The sequence below is a fragment of the Notolabrus celidotus genome, chromosome 20 (genome assembly GCF_009762535.1).
Source record: "Notolabrus celidotus isolate fNotCel1 chromosome 20, fNotCel1.pri, whole genome shotgun sequence".
NCBI lineage: Eukaryota > Metazoa > Chordata > Actinopteri > Labriformes > Labridae > Notolabrus > Notolabrus celidotus.
In genome coordinates, this window is record NC_048291.1 from 21,052,117 (window position 1) to 21,065,879 (window position 13,763).

Here is a 13,763-nt window from a genome sequence, read left to right on the forward strand (position 1 = left end):
CATGTTGTAGTCTACTTTGCCTTCAGTCACAGAGTTTTCACACAACAGCCTACCAGCAGCTAGCTTACATAGTACACCGCTCCACACAGCGAAGCTGCATTTTAAGAAGCCAAAAGACTAGCGTGCTTCATTTAGAGACTTCCAGATTGATACAACACAGTTGTGCAGATAACTATTGTGCAGAGTGAGCAAAACTTACCTCTCTTCCTCTCTTTTGTTTTGACACAGCAGATATCGATAGCCCATAGGTCTGGTCAGGTGTGAGAATCTTCCGTGCAGCCTACTTTAGTATAGTTGGGATTTATCCGACATTACTTGAAGGTAGCACTGTTGACGAAGCGCACGTGCCTGAACAGAGACGCTTTCCGTTGCTAATGGTAACAAGAGATCCTTAGACATTTTACTGCGACACATAAACAGTTACCGACAGTTACATAAAATAACTCCCGTGTTGCAGGTGTTGCCTTGCACTTGTTATGGAACTGAATCATTCGTCGTGTTGGGATTCAATCCAGGAGAAAGTGAGGCCACATATTCCAACAATTGACTCTGATGATCGCTCCTCGGTATGTTATTTACTAACAACACATCCCATCTATCAAAACACACCTAAAATATGGCTTATGAGTAATCTATTTAATGCGTTTTTACGTTACAGTCTGATAATGAAGAGATGATCACTTTATATCAAAGACCAGCTGGTCTGTCCCTGAAGGTCCCTGAAGACTTTGACAGTTTTTCAATGGGTGATGATAACTTCGAGGTAAGTAGAAGTCCCATGGTTGTTGGTGCTAACTCAGAAACATCAAGACCCAAAACCTACATGGTAAACACCAGGGGCGTACTCAGGCTGTTTGAGGGGCAACCCCCCCCCCCCCAAAAAAAGTGGGGGGCACCTCCTTTTAAACTCCTGGAACTCACAGTTTAGGGTTAATTTAAAGGTGACATATCATGCAAAATCGACTTTTTAATGGTTCTCTACCTAAAATATGTGTCCCTGGCATGTCTACAAACCCCCCCGAAAATGAAAAAAATCCATTCTGCCCCTGTTCTGATTTCTACACCTTTCTGTAAATGTGTGTGAAACGAGCCGTTTCAGACTTCCGTGTTTTTGTTACGTCACAACAATATCCGGTCTGTCACGGAGTCAGAGCTCGGAGCTTGTTCAGCCCATAGACTGTATAAAATAATACTGAATCCCTCCCCCCGTTTTTCATTACCTGCACAAATGTGTGCTAACAAGGAGCTTAGGAGGGAGGCATGCTAGTTGTAAGGTGTCTTAATAAACACAAAGGTCCGTTTTACTCCCCACGTCTGCAGATTTGAAGATCTAGTGGATGATTTGTATTTATCATGGATAAGTGCTAGCGCTAGTTAGCATAGCCACATAGCTACATGTTTGTAGCTGTAGCTGTAGCTGTGTACCAAGACACACGTCGACATACTGACAAATAAAACAACAAGAAACACAAAATCTGGGACCAATCGTTCAGAAAGGTCCTGCTGCCTTTCTGGCAGAGGTCGGTTCTACTCCCCACGTCTGCAGATTTGAAGATCTAGTGGATGATTTGTATTTATCATGGATAAGTGCTAGCGCTAGTTAACATAGCCACATAGCTACATTTTCTTAGCTGTGTACCAAGACACACGTCAACATACTGACAAATAAAACAACAAGACACACTAAATCTGTGACCAATCGTTCAGAAAGGTCCTGCTACAGGCGCCTCTCCGTCAGGATCAGATTCTGGATCAGATTCAGAGGGTTGAAGTAGCGCGGTCTGTAAGCAGTGTGTCTATTCAACCAACATGTAAACATTAGATCAACGTGCTGGAGAGCCGAGGCATCATCCATTTCCCGAGGGGGCGTGGTCAGAGGGAAAACAGACCGTTCTGCGGAGGGCTGAAGAAGAGGGTTTTTCAGGCATGCCAAAATCTGATTTCAAAGTGTTTTTTTGAGCATAAACTTTTAAGACATGTTTTGGGGACCTCTTAGACCAATATATTTTGATGAAAAGAGCGTGATATGTCACCTTTAAATGTATAGATGCAGCATTAACAAGAGGGGGGTCTGGGGATCATCCCACAGAAAGTTTTGAGCATCTAATACTTAATTCTCTGCATTCTGGTGAATATTTATGTGACCATTTGTGCTGGAAATGAAATTATGAAAAAGGAAATTATGAAAAAGGAAAACATAAAACTATTTATTTATTTATAAATAACTTATAAATAAATAAATAGTTTTATGTTTTACTATATATAGTATATACTATATATAGTTTTACTATATAATCAAATATAAATATATGATTATATAGTACATAATTCAGATAACATAATTAATTACATGAGTATTCACAGGGCACTTTTTCTACATTGTACAGTATACATTTGATGGGCAGCCAGAGGACACTTTTTTTGCATTTTATACATTTGATGGGCAGCCAGAGGACACTTTTTTTTGCGTTTTATACATTTGAGGGGCATCCACAGGGCACTTTTTTGCATTTTATACATATTAAGAGGCATCGAGAGGACACTTTTTTTTTCTTGTTATACCGTTTAGGGGCATCCTGAGGGCACTTTTTCATGCAATTTCCTCTGAAAGGGCACCAGAGAAGGCAATTTTAATGTTTTATCTAGTACAGTAGAATTCAAGAGGGCACTTTGGCGCGTTTTCTTTCGGAACCTGATGACACCCCCTGAGAACACCACTGATAAACCCTGACATCAGTGTGACTTTGTATTTTTATCTTCATGTTTTTCTCAAGCTGTTAAAGCCTGCAGCACACACACCCTGGTCTGAAGAGACTCTGGATGATGCTGATGATGCTGATGCTGATGAAATATTCAAAGGCCCTCCTGAAACACAGAATTACACACAATGCGTAAACACTGATGCTGAGGTGAGCTGTATTGAGCGAAAACAAATGTGTGGAGAACTTTCTTTTTCCATCCTTACCTTTTTTGTCATAACATTAAAGGGAGATGCTTGTGAAGGAGCTGTTATGGACTGGAACAGAGCCAAACAAGCTTCTGTGAAAGAAAATGTGGTCAACAAAAAATCGAATGAGGGCTTTCCTGTTCTCTCTTTTGCGGTGAGTTTTGAAAAATAAAGACGTGAGTGGCTAACTTGGGTATATTTTTAAAATTCTTATCAAGAATACTTGTTTCAGAGGCTTGACCAGTGGAATTTAGACCATGTCCTGCAAGATCTGAAGGAAGGTGGACCCCCTCGACGAAACTGTGTGTTGGCTAAACCTATGGAAACACATGCAGGTAAGTACTGCAGTTATGAGACACACCCCTGTATTAATACAAAACAGCTAAGGGATACTTGCCCATCTTGGATTGTGATGTCAATCTTTTCATAGGTGACGACAAAGTCAGATCTGAGGGAAATATAATGGAGAGACTGACTGCTTTCTTTAAAAGTCAGTCAACTCAGTCTGTGTCAGAGCCTCTGAAAAGTCCAAACCACATCAGGTAAGTCATACCATATTGAAGATTTTGTGACAAATCTGCAAGATAGTAATAATGATCCTATTCTCATGCAGAGAGAATAATACTTGGATTAAGTCGTCAAATCTGCAGCTGAGCAACCAGGATTGTCCCACTGTTCACATTGACCTGCATCGCCCTGATCCTTTAACAAAAAACCCTAAAACATCACTACCTGCAAATAATCTTCAAGTGCAGACTGAATCCCGAGTGGGGAGCAGGTGAACACAGCTGATCCTCCTTAAGAAGAATTCCTCACGCTTCTGTTCAATACATGATCTTTAGTTATTTTGTAATTTCTCTGCCTCTAGGGAAGTGACTGGCAAGAGTATGCTGCTGCGGAAAATAAGGGAGATGAAAAGCAGTGGAAGTAGTCCACCGATGATGCATTCAGATTCCTTATTTTCAGTGCAAGAGAAGCTACCTCATCCTGTAGAGTCTACAAGTAGCCATGAGGTGCACCATCCAAGAGAAGAAGAACAATCTCCACATGCACAGTCTGAGCTCAGAACAACAAAGATGAATAGCCCAAAAGCAACTCAACAAAGTGTAATCGAAGAACCCAAGCAGGAGAAGTATGTTTCTCTTCTGCAGTCATTTCACACATCATTGACAATTAATAATAACTTTTTAATCATGATTATGTTTTAGTAACCAACACAGGCAACAAATTGGGCCGACTTTGCAACAAGAACACCGAAAAATTCTTAAGCAACTGAGAAAACATTGTCCAACTATGTCTGTCAACAAGAGGCAGCCATCTGCTGAAAAAACTGATATTCTCTGTCATATTGTAAGCACAACAAAAACTTAAACTCACAATATATCAAGTGTTATAATATAGACGAATAAAACTAGAACTTGTTCTATAGGAAGCATCCTATCTCCAGCCATTCAGCACACTTCCAGCAGATACAGGAAGTAAAGGGCGTATGGTGCTGATAGTCAACCTCTCCAGTCCTGGTGTGGTTGGTGACAGAGCTCATGTGTATCCAGCTGCAACCAAATCACACATCTACAACACTTTGGTGGCCTGGTTTCTGTCCTTAGTAAGTAAAGCAGCAACAGTAGCATCTCTCTCCTGATGTATTCCACTGGTTTTTATTTGTGAAGCTATTTTTGTGCTATGCTAATGTGTATTAGGTTGGCCCAGAGTCACGTCATGCTGAAGAGGTTGGTACTGAAGTTCCATTCTGGGTGGCAGGACTTCAGCAGCTGTGGACAGAAGACGGGCTGGCTTTGCATGTTTTAGCGGTGGCTCATCGCTGTTATACACCAAAGGTAAACAAGAAAATTAAAGCTACTGTAAGGGTTTTTTTCTTGTTATGAAACAGACTGAAATTAACACAGATGTCTTTATATGAGCTATTAAAGCAAACACGACCACAAGAAAGATGATTGGTTATGTATATGTGGTTATTTTTAATGCATGGAAATGCTGCTGCTGGGTAGGTGTCAGATAAGGAGATCAACAAACCCCTCTCAAACAGCCTGTGTCCAAACAGCAACATTTTTGATTTGGGGTAGCAAAACAAATGTATCTACAAAATGTCCTGTAAAATACATTACAGCTGAACTAACAAGGAAAAACTTGACCAGAAATTGCTACCACAATTGATGTACCAGGTGGCTAACAGCTAGCAACGTTAGCATGATTTTCACATACTACACTGTATGTACCCTGCAGATGTACACACTAAAAGTAAACAATCTGTGGTCCCATTAGCAGTCCATATGTGTGCCACAAGGTTAAGGAGCCTCGAGATAAACAAAAAATATACTGTCTTCAAATCTGCCTGGCTTAATAAAGCGTTTGCTTGAATATCTGTCATAGCGTCGACACGGTGTGCATGTTAACATTATAAGGTCATGTGACACAGATACAGAATGTATTCATAGCTCTGTGTGTTTAAGTGAGGGGCTGCATTAAAGTGATATTAGGCAGATTTGATGGTGAATCAATCATGGAAAACGAGGGAGTGATGACAGCATGACAGGTTTCTGGTCATATGATTCACATTGCACTTCTTGTTATGTGACGCTGCACATTTGCACTCCCCAGTTGCAATGATCATTGTTGCACTGTGGAGTCTCTTACATCTTCAACATACAGTATGTACAGGGCAAGATCAGCAAAGAGCTAAGAAGTTCAGGATTGTCCACAGGGGGAGCCAAATTCAAGTTCCTTATTGTAGCTTTAAATTGAAAGATGTCTTTTTTTTTTTAAATGTCTGATTATTTCTTTTTTTTGTGTCTCTTCAGAAAAAGCAGAGAGACATCCACATGCCCTTTTACAACCACGTATGCAGGTTCCTCTCTGAGAGCACACTCCCTCTTATTGCCCCCTGGCTCCCTCAGCTCCAGTCCCTGCTGGGTCGACAGTCTTATGCTCCAACCATCCACCTACCCGCTACTCGTTTAAGTTCCTTTATCTCTACCAACTCCCAAAAAAAGGTACCTTATGTCAGAATTTAATTTCAAATATTTTGAAGCACACTGATATTTCACTCTGTCTGACTGTGTTCCATTTCCTCGGCTTTGTGCTGCAGCTTATAGATCAGACATTTGGTGTGAGTCCAGGGTTTTACTGGCAGACAGTGGAGCCTCAGGAGAATGTTTGTAAGGGGAGAGATACCAACCAGGAGCTGCACACAGAGGTGGGCGTGTCCTTCAGAAGTGTTGTTTGAGTTTGGAGGAGAAACTAAAGTGAAACACTGAAGATTTTTTCTCCTTTTTTTTGTTATAGGTATCAGTTTCTCTTGGTTGCGAAGCTGTCTTCCTGAATCCACTCAAAACACACTACACTCTTCAGCTCGTTCTTGACTCTGGATTGGATGTGTGCGGCCTACGGCTCCTTTACCCACCACACAGCCTCCTTAGTGACAGAACTGGTAGGACATCATGAAAGCCATCCTATCTCATACTCATCAATGTCCTTTGGCTTGTTCATTTGGTGTTCCACCTAGATCCAAGCTTGGCCCACTTTTTAAAGAACTCCCCCTCTCTTCACAGGAGCTGAAGCAGTCACACAGGCAACTGATGAGACCTGCCATCCCGTTCTTGCCATGGCTGTTCGAGGCGCTCATGCCCACTTGGTTTTGAAAGACTTAACTACTTACTATAACCAGTGCAGAAGTCAATATCCTTTATTCTTGTCCTCGCCTTTACTAGTGAATCAGGTCCACAGGGAGCTGTGCTTGTGGTTTTCAGGGAGACTTACACGAAAAAGTGCTCAAGCAAAGATGCAACATCCAGACGGGTTTGTTAGAATTCAAATTATGCAAGATTTATTCTAAATCTGAAATTCCTTTTTCAGAAGACAGCATCACGGTCTCTCTCCTTCTTCAATTTTGCAGAACTGTACCCCCACACAAAACAAACAAAGGCAGCATGTTCAACTCATGCAGATCACCTTCCTCTCTGTGTGCTACAACAAAAGGTACCATGACTCAACAAGCTGTCATAACTATCACAAGGGAGCTCGGTAGCTAGTGTCCACATTTTATTTTTAATATTCATCTTCACTGCCCCTAAAGGTAATTCTTTTCTTATTTCTTCTCCCTGCACAGCTGACTTGCTCCTCATGGTATCTCCTGTTGCGCCACCGTGTTGCTATGGTCAAGTTCTGGCTGTGTGTGAGCGCAGAGGTTTTGGTCTTATGGGGCTGCAGAGGCTGGAGGTTCAGAGGCATTGGGCATCGGTCCTTGGACTTAATAACCAGCAGGTAGAAGAACAGGATTCCACAGTGTGAAGAATATAAGAAAAAGATAGTTGTGAATTTTGATGGGTGCAAAGAAACTGATTTATAATTGTACACTTTCACCACAGCCATTATCAATCAATTAGTCAATCAAGTTTTATTTATAAATGACCTTTCATAAAAATCAAATGCAATTAAAAGTGATTTAAAGCGATTGAAAACAAGAGAAAAGCAGAAATAAAATCATGGCAAAACAAAAAAACATCTTAAAAAGCAAAAAATAATTTTAAAGTAGAGACTAATGCACACCAACAACAATAAAATAATGTATAGTTAAAATTAGTTAAAGCATCAAAATAATGATTAGAATATCAATAGTGAAAATAAATACATAAAAAAGGGTAAGGCTAAAAGTTGAACATAAAATAAAGGCACTAAAATAGCAATACAACTGACAAATAATAAAAAAAACCTTAAAAATAAATAAAATAAGTTAAGTAGAAGATAATGTATAGTTGGGGGATGGTTGTGCCAATCAGAACACTGACAGGGTGAGCAAGACCCTGTCGCCGTGTTGTGATTAAAGAAGATTTGATGTATTGAAAAACTATTAATTTGTACACCTAAAAATGTGAAAGCCCGTCTGATTCCATGGTCAGTTATGATTACAAAGGCAACAGATTCTTATCAGCCTCCTTGCAGAACGAATCAACATAAAACTGAAAATCTCAATTCACAGTCGAGTCGAAATATGAGCCTGCGTATTTTTTATAATTCATATTGAACAGGTAAGATCAGACAAGGTGAGCAGGAGCTCTGAAGGAATAATTATGTTAACATTTCTGTCTTCATTTAGCTCTCCATCTTCTCAGAGCTTTGCAGGTGACACACCTTTAAAAGCAATTCAGGCAGATGTCACAGCTGTTAACATTGTTGCTATTATCACTACCGCTAATGGTGAGAGTTACTTTGTAGTGATCAGCAGCTTAGAGATACACTCGCCAGCTCTGCTGCCTGGTATCTCCTCAGGCTGCTCTCATATCTGTGCTCAGTAACTGTCATTGTTTGGTGACTCTTAAGACCAGCTTGAGATAGGAATTAACGCTTTTTGCCACAGTGTCAACAGGCAGAAGTGAAATGTGCCGGACTTCTTTACAGGAAGTGATGAGATGTGACCTGTGATCAGGTTGTCCGTGGGTGATGCTTTTGCTATAGAGAATTAACCACTGTTGGTATGAGGTTGTAACCAATCAGAATCAAGTATTTAAAACAGCGGACTAATACGATTTTGTTTTATATTTTCTGTAGACACCTGTATTCTGCAGTACACACAATGTGGTCCTAGATCAGAAGACGCAGGAGCCCTCCCTCTGCCTGGTGTTGATGCTGAGGAAAGAAAATGCAGTCCACCATAGTGTTCGTCTACCAGCAGGTGTCAAATCCATCGCAGATTTTAAAGACGGCAAAAAATATCACTATCATGACAAAACTTGTGTCAGCATATCCAAGTTTTTTCATGACAAAGCCTCTTTTATTTTATTTTTTTTAGCACTGATGAGAGAACTGGAGGCACAAAAGCATCTGGGCTGCATCCACGAAAGACTAGACTTGGCTCCTACAGTAGAGCCAGCCTTGTGTTTCCATACTGTGCCTTACAGCGCTGACCTCTTCCACATCTTTGGTAAGCACTGAGAGTTCAACTTGAGGAAATAATGAAGTAAATGCTCCAATACTACTGCCCATTTCAAGTTCTCTGTTTTTTTTCATTTAGTTAGATGCATGTGGGCCGTGCCTGATCCTTCCCATGTGACTCTGTCCCGCCACAAGTGTTCCTCCACCCTTGACATGGAGCAGGTGGTGATTTTGGCCTTGGTTGGAAAGGACTTGAGCCAAGACCTGATCCTCCTACACAGAGTGCTGACAGACAGGTCAAAAGGTGGTTGAAGTTTAGATAACACCGCCTGCGTGTTGGCAAAAAATGCACACAGCCGCCTACACAGTGAAATCAATGACTGGATTATAGAGTTTGTGAGAGAATATTTTCATTTACTGAATTGTTTTATTGATTTATTTTAAAGGTGGTGCTTTTCAGCTCCTCGGCTTGAAGTTTCTGCCTGCATTAACCCGACCTCAGGCTCAGGAGCTGACTCCATACGAGGTGGGAGAGCAGCTCTATAACGACAGCGTGAATAAGCTGACGTCCTCTCCAGCCCTAGTGTGTGCTCTTAGCCGGGTCGAGGCATTTGCTTCACTGAGGACACTCCTGCCACACGATTACCCTGCTAACATCAGAGTCCTGGCGTCAGCCACACCTGAAGTCGCTTTTAGACAAGCTTCTGTCTTCTTCCTTGAGCATGAGATGACTCCCGGTAGGTTTTTAGAGGGCTGTGAACAAGTTTTCAAAAATGTAGTCCAAACTGAACTCTTTTAAAGCTCCTGTGAGTAAGTTATTTTACATGTCTGTCACCCTGTAACGGGGTAGGTGTCAGGGGATGCATTTAACAGCTCGATGCTTAACTGTCTTTCTTTTCATTTATAATAAAGAAGGATGAGTTATTTTCATCATAAAACATGACTAGAGCCTGGTTTATACTCCTGTGTTGACCTTACGCAGCAGTGGCCAATGCGGAAGTGAACATACACACTTGCAGTACTGCACTGAAAAACTTGATGGCAGTGTGAGTCTCTATGATGGTCGGGTCGCCTGTTTCCACTCCCACTAAGTTTTGTGCTCGCTTTTTCATAGCGAGTATATTATTTTAATTTATTGCTGATAGATGTTGCCAGTATTTTATACAGCAATTACTACATGGTAGAATATAAGGGAGATTCAAGAAGTGACAAAATGTATGGCTGATCTACGCCGATTCTCGAAGTTCCGAAGTCGTTAGGCAGCTGCGATGAAAAAGAGATATGCAGAGCTATGGCTTCGGCGTAGGCTTCGGCTTAGGCTACAGCCTTGTTTCAATGCAGAAGAATAAACCAGGCTTTATAAATGTACAGGTCAAGATCAGCAAAGAGATAAATCGACTGGCTTTATCCACATCGGGCGCCAAAATCAATGCAAAACCAAAAATACCTCACAGTAGCTTTAAGTATTCAAACTGGAAGTTTCCTCTCCAGATCTGCAGTGCACAGTTTTAGTAAGAGGAAAAAAATCTTAAATACATTCTCTTACGGTCATGTGACTTTGTTTGATTCTGATTAAGCCATTAGCTGTTGTTATAAAGATTAAACGTGGATTTCTATGGGACAGTTCTTATTGCTAATTGCTATTGCTTAACTTGTGTTGTTGAATACACCAGAGGAACTAAACTAAGATTTCCCTTTGCATATACAATTTTTATTTTCATGCTTTCTTATTATAGTGATATTTAACCCTGATACAAGTTAATTAGCTCTCAATAACAATGTTGATTATCATAGTGAGGATCTTTAAGTGAGTTCTATATTTTAACGTCTAAAGTATATACTATGGATCATGCGTATAAAATTGAAAATGTTTCATACTAAATTCAGGTGTATCAGTAATGAGTTGACGTTCTGTTTAGCTCCACAGATACAGCTCACTGTGTGCCTCTTCAAGCCCACAATCTGGCAGCACGCTCTGACTAAAACAGTCCACAAACTCCAGCTGAATGGTCTCGTGTTGGTGGGCCTGCGTGTGTTCACTCTGGACAAAAGCACTGCCGCCTACGTGCTGCCTTCAGGAAATGTAACAGAGAATTTGACAGCTTTTGTTTTCATGCAACAACACAGCCTTGATAAGTCTTACAGTCTACCTTGATGTGTGCAGGAGTCTGCAGATTTGGAGGCTCAGGTGGAGGACCTGTGTTCTGGCTCCTCATTGGCTCTCTGTCTTGAGGGGGAGGATGCTGTGAGGCGGCTACTGGGTGTGCTGGGCCGCCCTGACATGGCTTCTTCATATGATGAAATCTATGGTCAGTGTATTCTCTTAAACATTCATACAAGGACAAGATTGTTATGTACGTAGTTTTTAATGTAACACTCTTTATATACTTACGCATAACCAGTCCACAATCATCTTTTTTATGTTTCCCTCCATCACATTCTTCTGGTCATGTTGCTCATGACAGATGTGACTTTTTGCATTATAAATGAAAACTGATTGAACCTTTAACCACTGCTGCAGGCTCAGGATCGTACCAAACAGCCATTGAGGATGTGAAGAAGCTTTTTCCAGAGGGGCTCTGCTGCTCTGAGACCAGCACACTGAGACAGGAGCAGGTATTCATATCACACAGGAGTCAGTATTAGGTTTGTAAAATAGACGTTCAGTGTTTTTTGTTTCTTGTTTCAGATACTCAGAGTTTGCTCAGACTCTTTAGCCTCTGTGGAGCGGGAGCAGAGGTGTACACTGGCCTCTGTTGCTCATGAGCATCAGACACTTTTTATGGACTTAGGACCACATAAAGGTTGGACAAGTTGTCAGGTTTTATTCATATAAAGACATTGTCCTATATTCAAGTTGCATTGTACCCTCCAAATATCTTTATTGCACTTTAAACTTCCTGAAAGGATTGAACATTGCACAGCTGAATCATTTTTTCAAGGTACAGGAATCCGTTTAAATGATTTAATCATTTATTGTGACTTTGGCAGCGGCTGCTGCGATACGGACGTTGAATTGTGACTCAGTTCCAGATGAACTTTGCAAACCAAACAGAAACAAATGTCCTGTTTTTGCTTGTTTGTTGTTGCCAGGGTCCCTGATACACAGAGCTCGCTGGCAGACAACCTGTCTGCTGATAGCTTTCGATGCTCCGCCCCTCAGCCGAGCGCCTTCCCAGCTGGAACTGCTGGAGCAGCTGCTGAGGTCAGGCTGCTATCTGGTGGCAGGGAGGATGAGCGTGCTGGATAATGAGCAGAGGAAACATATCGCTGAGATAGTGCAGGTTTCATCAGGAGGAAATGAAAGGGTGAGGGGCCTGGCTTTGAGATGAGTAGCTATTGAGTACTTGATCACAAATGGAGCAATCAGTGGTAGAGTATATCTGGTTTCTCGTGTCTTTTCAAGATGGCCCAGTTTGACATTGCACCCTGTCTCATCCTGGCTCTGCAAGGGGACACGGTCGTGACCTGCTTTGACACACTCCTTGATAGGTATTCTACAAAAAACAACTGTTGACCTGTTGTGCAAACATAAATATTTACAGGTCAATGTGTTCTTTTTCCTCGTGTCGTCTTTATGACACTAGCATCATCAAGGAGAGGCCAGACCTAGAAAAAGTGAGCAAAACGGTGATGTACCCTGAGAGTGAAAAAGAGGTAAAGGAGGAAAATCATGCAGTTTTTTGTATACATATATTTATTTAAGGACTTTATTTTCTTGAATATATTGTTGTGATTGTGTTGTGTTAAGATGTTCTGTGCGTCAAATAGGGTTGCAAAATTCCGGGAATTTTCAAAGTTGGAAACTTTCCATTGGAATTAACTGGAATTTATGGGAATAAACCGGAATGAACCAGGAATTTACTAAATTGAGGGTTGGCTCTTAATAGGGAACTTAAATATAGTTGGGGAAAATATATTTTAGCATAATCCTGACTAAAACAACCAGATTTCATGCAAGTGCAGTTGAATATCTATGCTATTCCTCAATCACATGCACAAAGCACACTGCTTAGTGCAGGGCTATTGAGACCACGCCCCCTACATGCACTGTGCATTCCTCCATCCCATGCACAGATGATTTCTAGAATCCTGCAGAGGCTTGAGAAGCTTGAGGGAAGATGCTTTTTTTTTTATTTGCATGTTGAATGGGACTTTGTTGGAGGGAGAGGGGCTCTTTGCATTTAACATTTTGAATGGGACTTTGTTGGGATTGCATTTTTGTTAATTTTTGAATGGGTTGGGTCGGAGGGATGAGTAATATTATTGAACTCAACATTCATGTTTTTGTTCTTCAATGAAATAATTGATTTTTCAATAAAATATTTAACATTTGATAAGTTCTAATTACAAATAAATCTGTTTTAATTATATTATTTGGATGGATGTCTGATTATAATGACATATTTATGCTTGGATATGTACCTTTCCATTAAATTACCCTCAATTCCCAGTTAACTCCCATAAATTCCCATAAGTCCCATGGAAAGTTTCCAATTTGGAATATTTCTGAAATTCCCCAGCTTAACTTCCCATGGAAATTTTCCTGACATTTACCAGACATTTTTCCACCCCTTTGCAACCCTAGTGTCAAAAGGTCTCCTTCAATGTGATTGGTTTATCTCTTCCAGGCTGAGAAGCTGATCTGCTTCCTGTTTGATGCCTTGTCTTCAGAGAGCTCTCATAACATTGTGCCTCAAGGTTCAAATCTGTGCACATGTACATGATGAAGCTACTTCAGTTAGCATTTTTATACGTTTAAAATATGTTATATATAATTCTGATTGTTGAATTTTTTTGTAATATTCAGTGTTCCAAGATTGAATTTATTAAATATTTTTAACACCCTCTGTCTTCTCTTCCTGTGATGTCACCTCGTCTGTTCGGCCACAATCAGCATTTTCAGAACATGTTCTTCAGGTTGTGT

At 40.7% G+C, this 13,763-nt stretch overlaps 1 protein-coding gene across 1 annotated transcript; it reads left to right on the forward strand.

Moving 5' to 3' along the window:
* The first annotated feature begins 360 nt into the window (after nt 1-360).
* On the forward strand, nt 361-13,684 carry LOC117832438. Its single transcript, XM_034711568.1, has 29 exons — nt 361-566; nt 659-763; nt 2,775-2,909; nt 2,988-3,101; nt 3,180-3,282; nt 3,378-3,489; nt 3,561-3,725; nt 3,816-4,079; nt 4,156-4,297; nt 4,377-4,553; nt 4,648-4,785; nt 5,767-5,958; nt 6,054-6,161; nt 6,251-6,395; nt 6,517-6,763; nt 6,861-6,943; nt 7,074-7,228; nt 8,513-8,636; nt 8,754-8,885; nt 8,976-9,140; nt 9,283-9,573; nt 10,756-10,919; nt 11,001-11,145; nt 11,358-11,452; nt 11,526-11,640; nt 11,930-12,144; nt 12,243-12,328; nt 12,424-12,493; nt 13,468-13,684. Exons 1-29 carry the CDS (start codon nt 477-479, stop codon nt 13,561-13,563), a joined length of 4,173 nt encoding a protein of 1,390 aa, XP_034567459.1. The 5' UTR covers nt 361-476; the 3' UTR covers nt 13,564-13,684.
* The last annotated feature ends 79 nt before the right edge of the window (nt 13,685-13,763 follow it).

Bases quoted from the DNA above. Each gene is read 5' to 3' on its own strand.
- LOC117832438 (XM_034711568.1), top strand. From the start codon at position 477: ATGGAACTGAATCATTCGTCGTGTTGGGATTCAATCCAGGAGAAAGTG. The intron at 4,298-4,376 runs GTAAGCACAACA...CTTGTTCTATAG, and splicing joins CTGATATTCTCTGTCATATT to GAAGCATCCTATCTCCAGCC. The intron at 4,554-4,647 runs GTAAGTAAAGCA...AATGTGTATTAG, and splicing joins TGGCCTGGTTTCTGTCCTTA to GTTGGCCCAGAGTCACGTCA.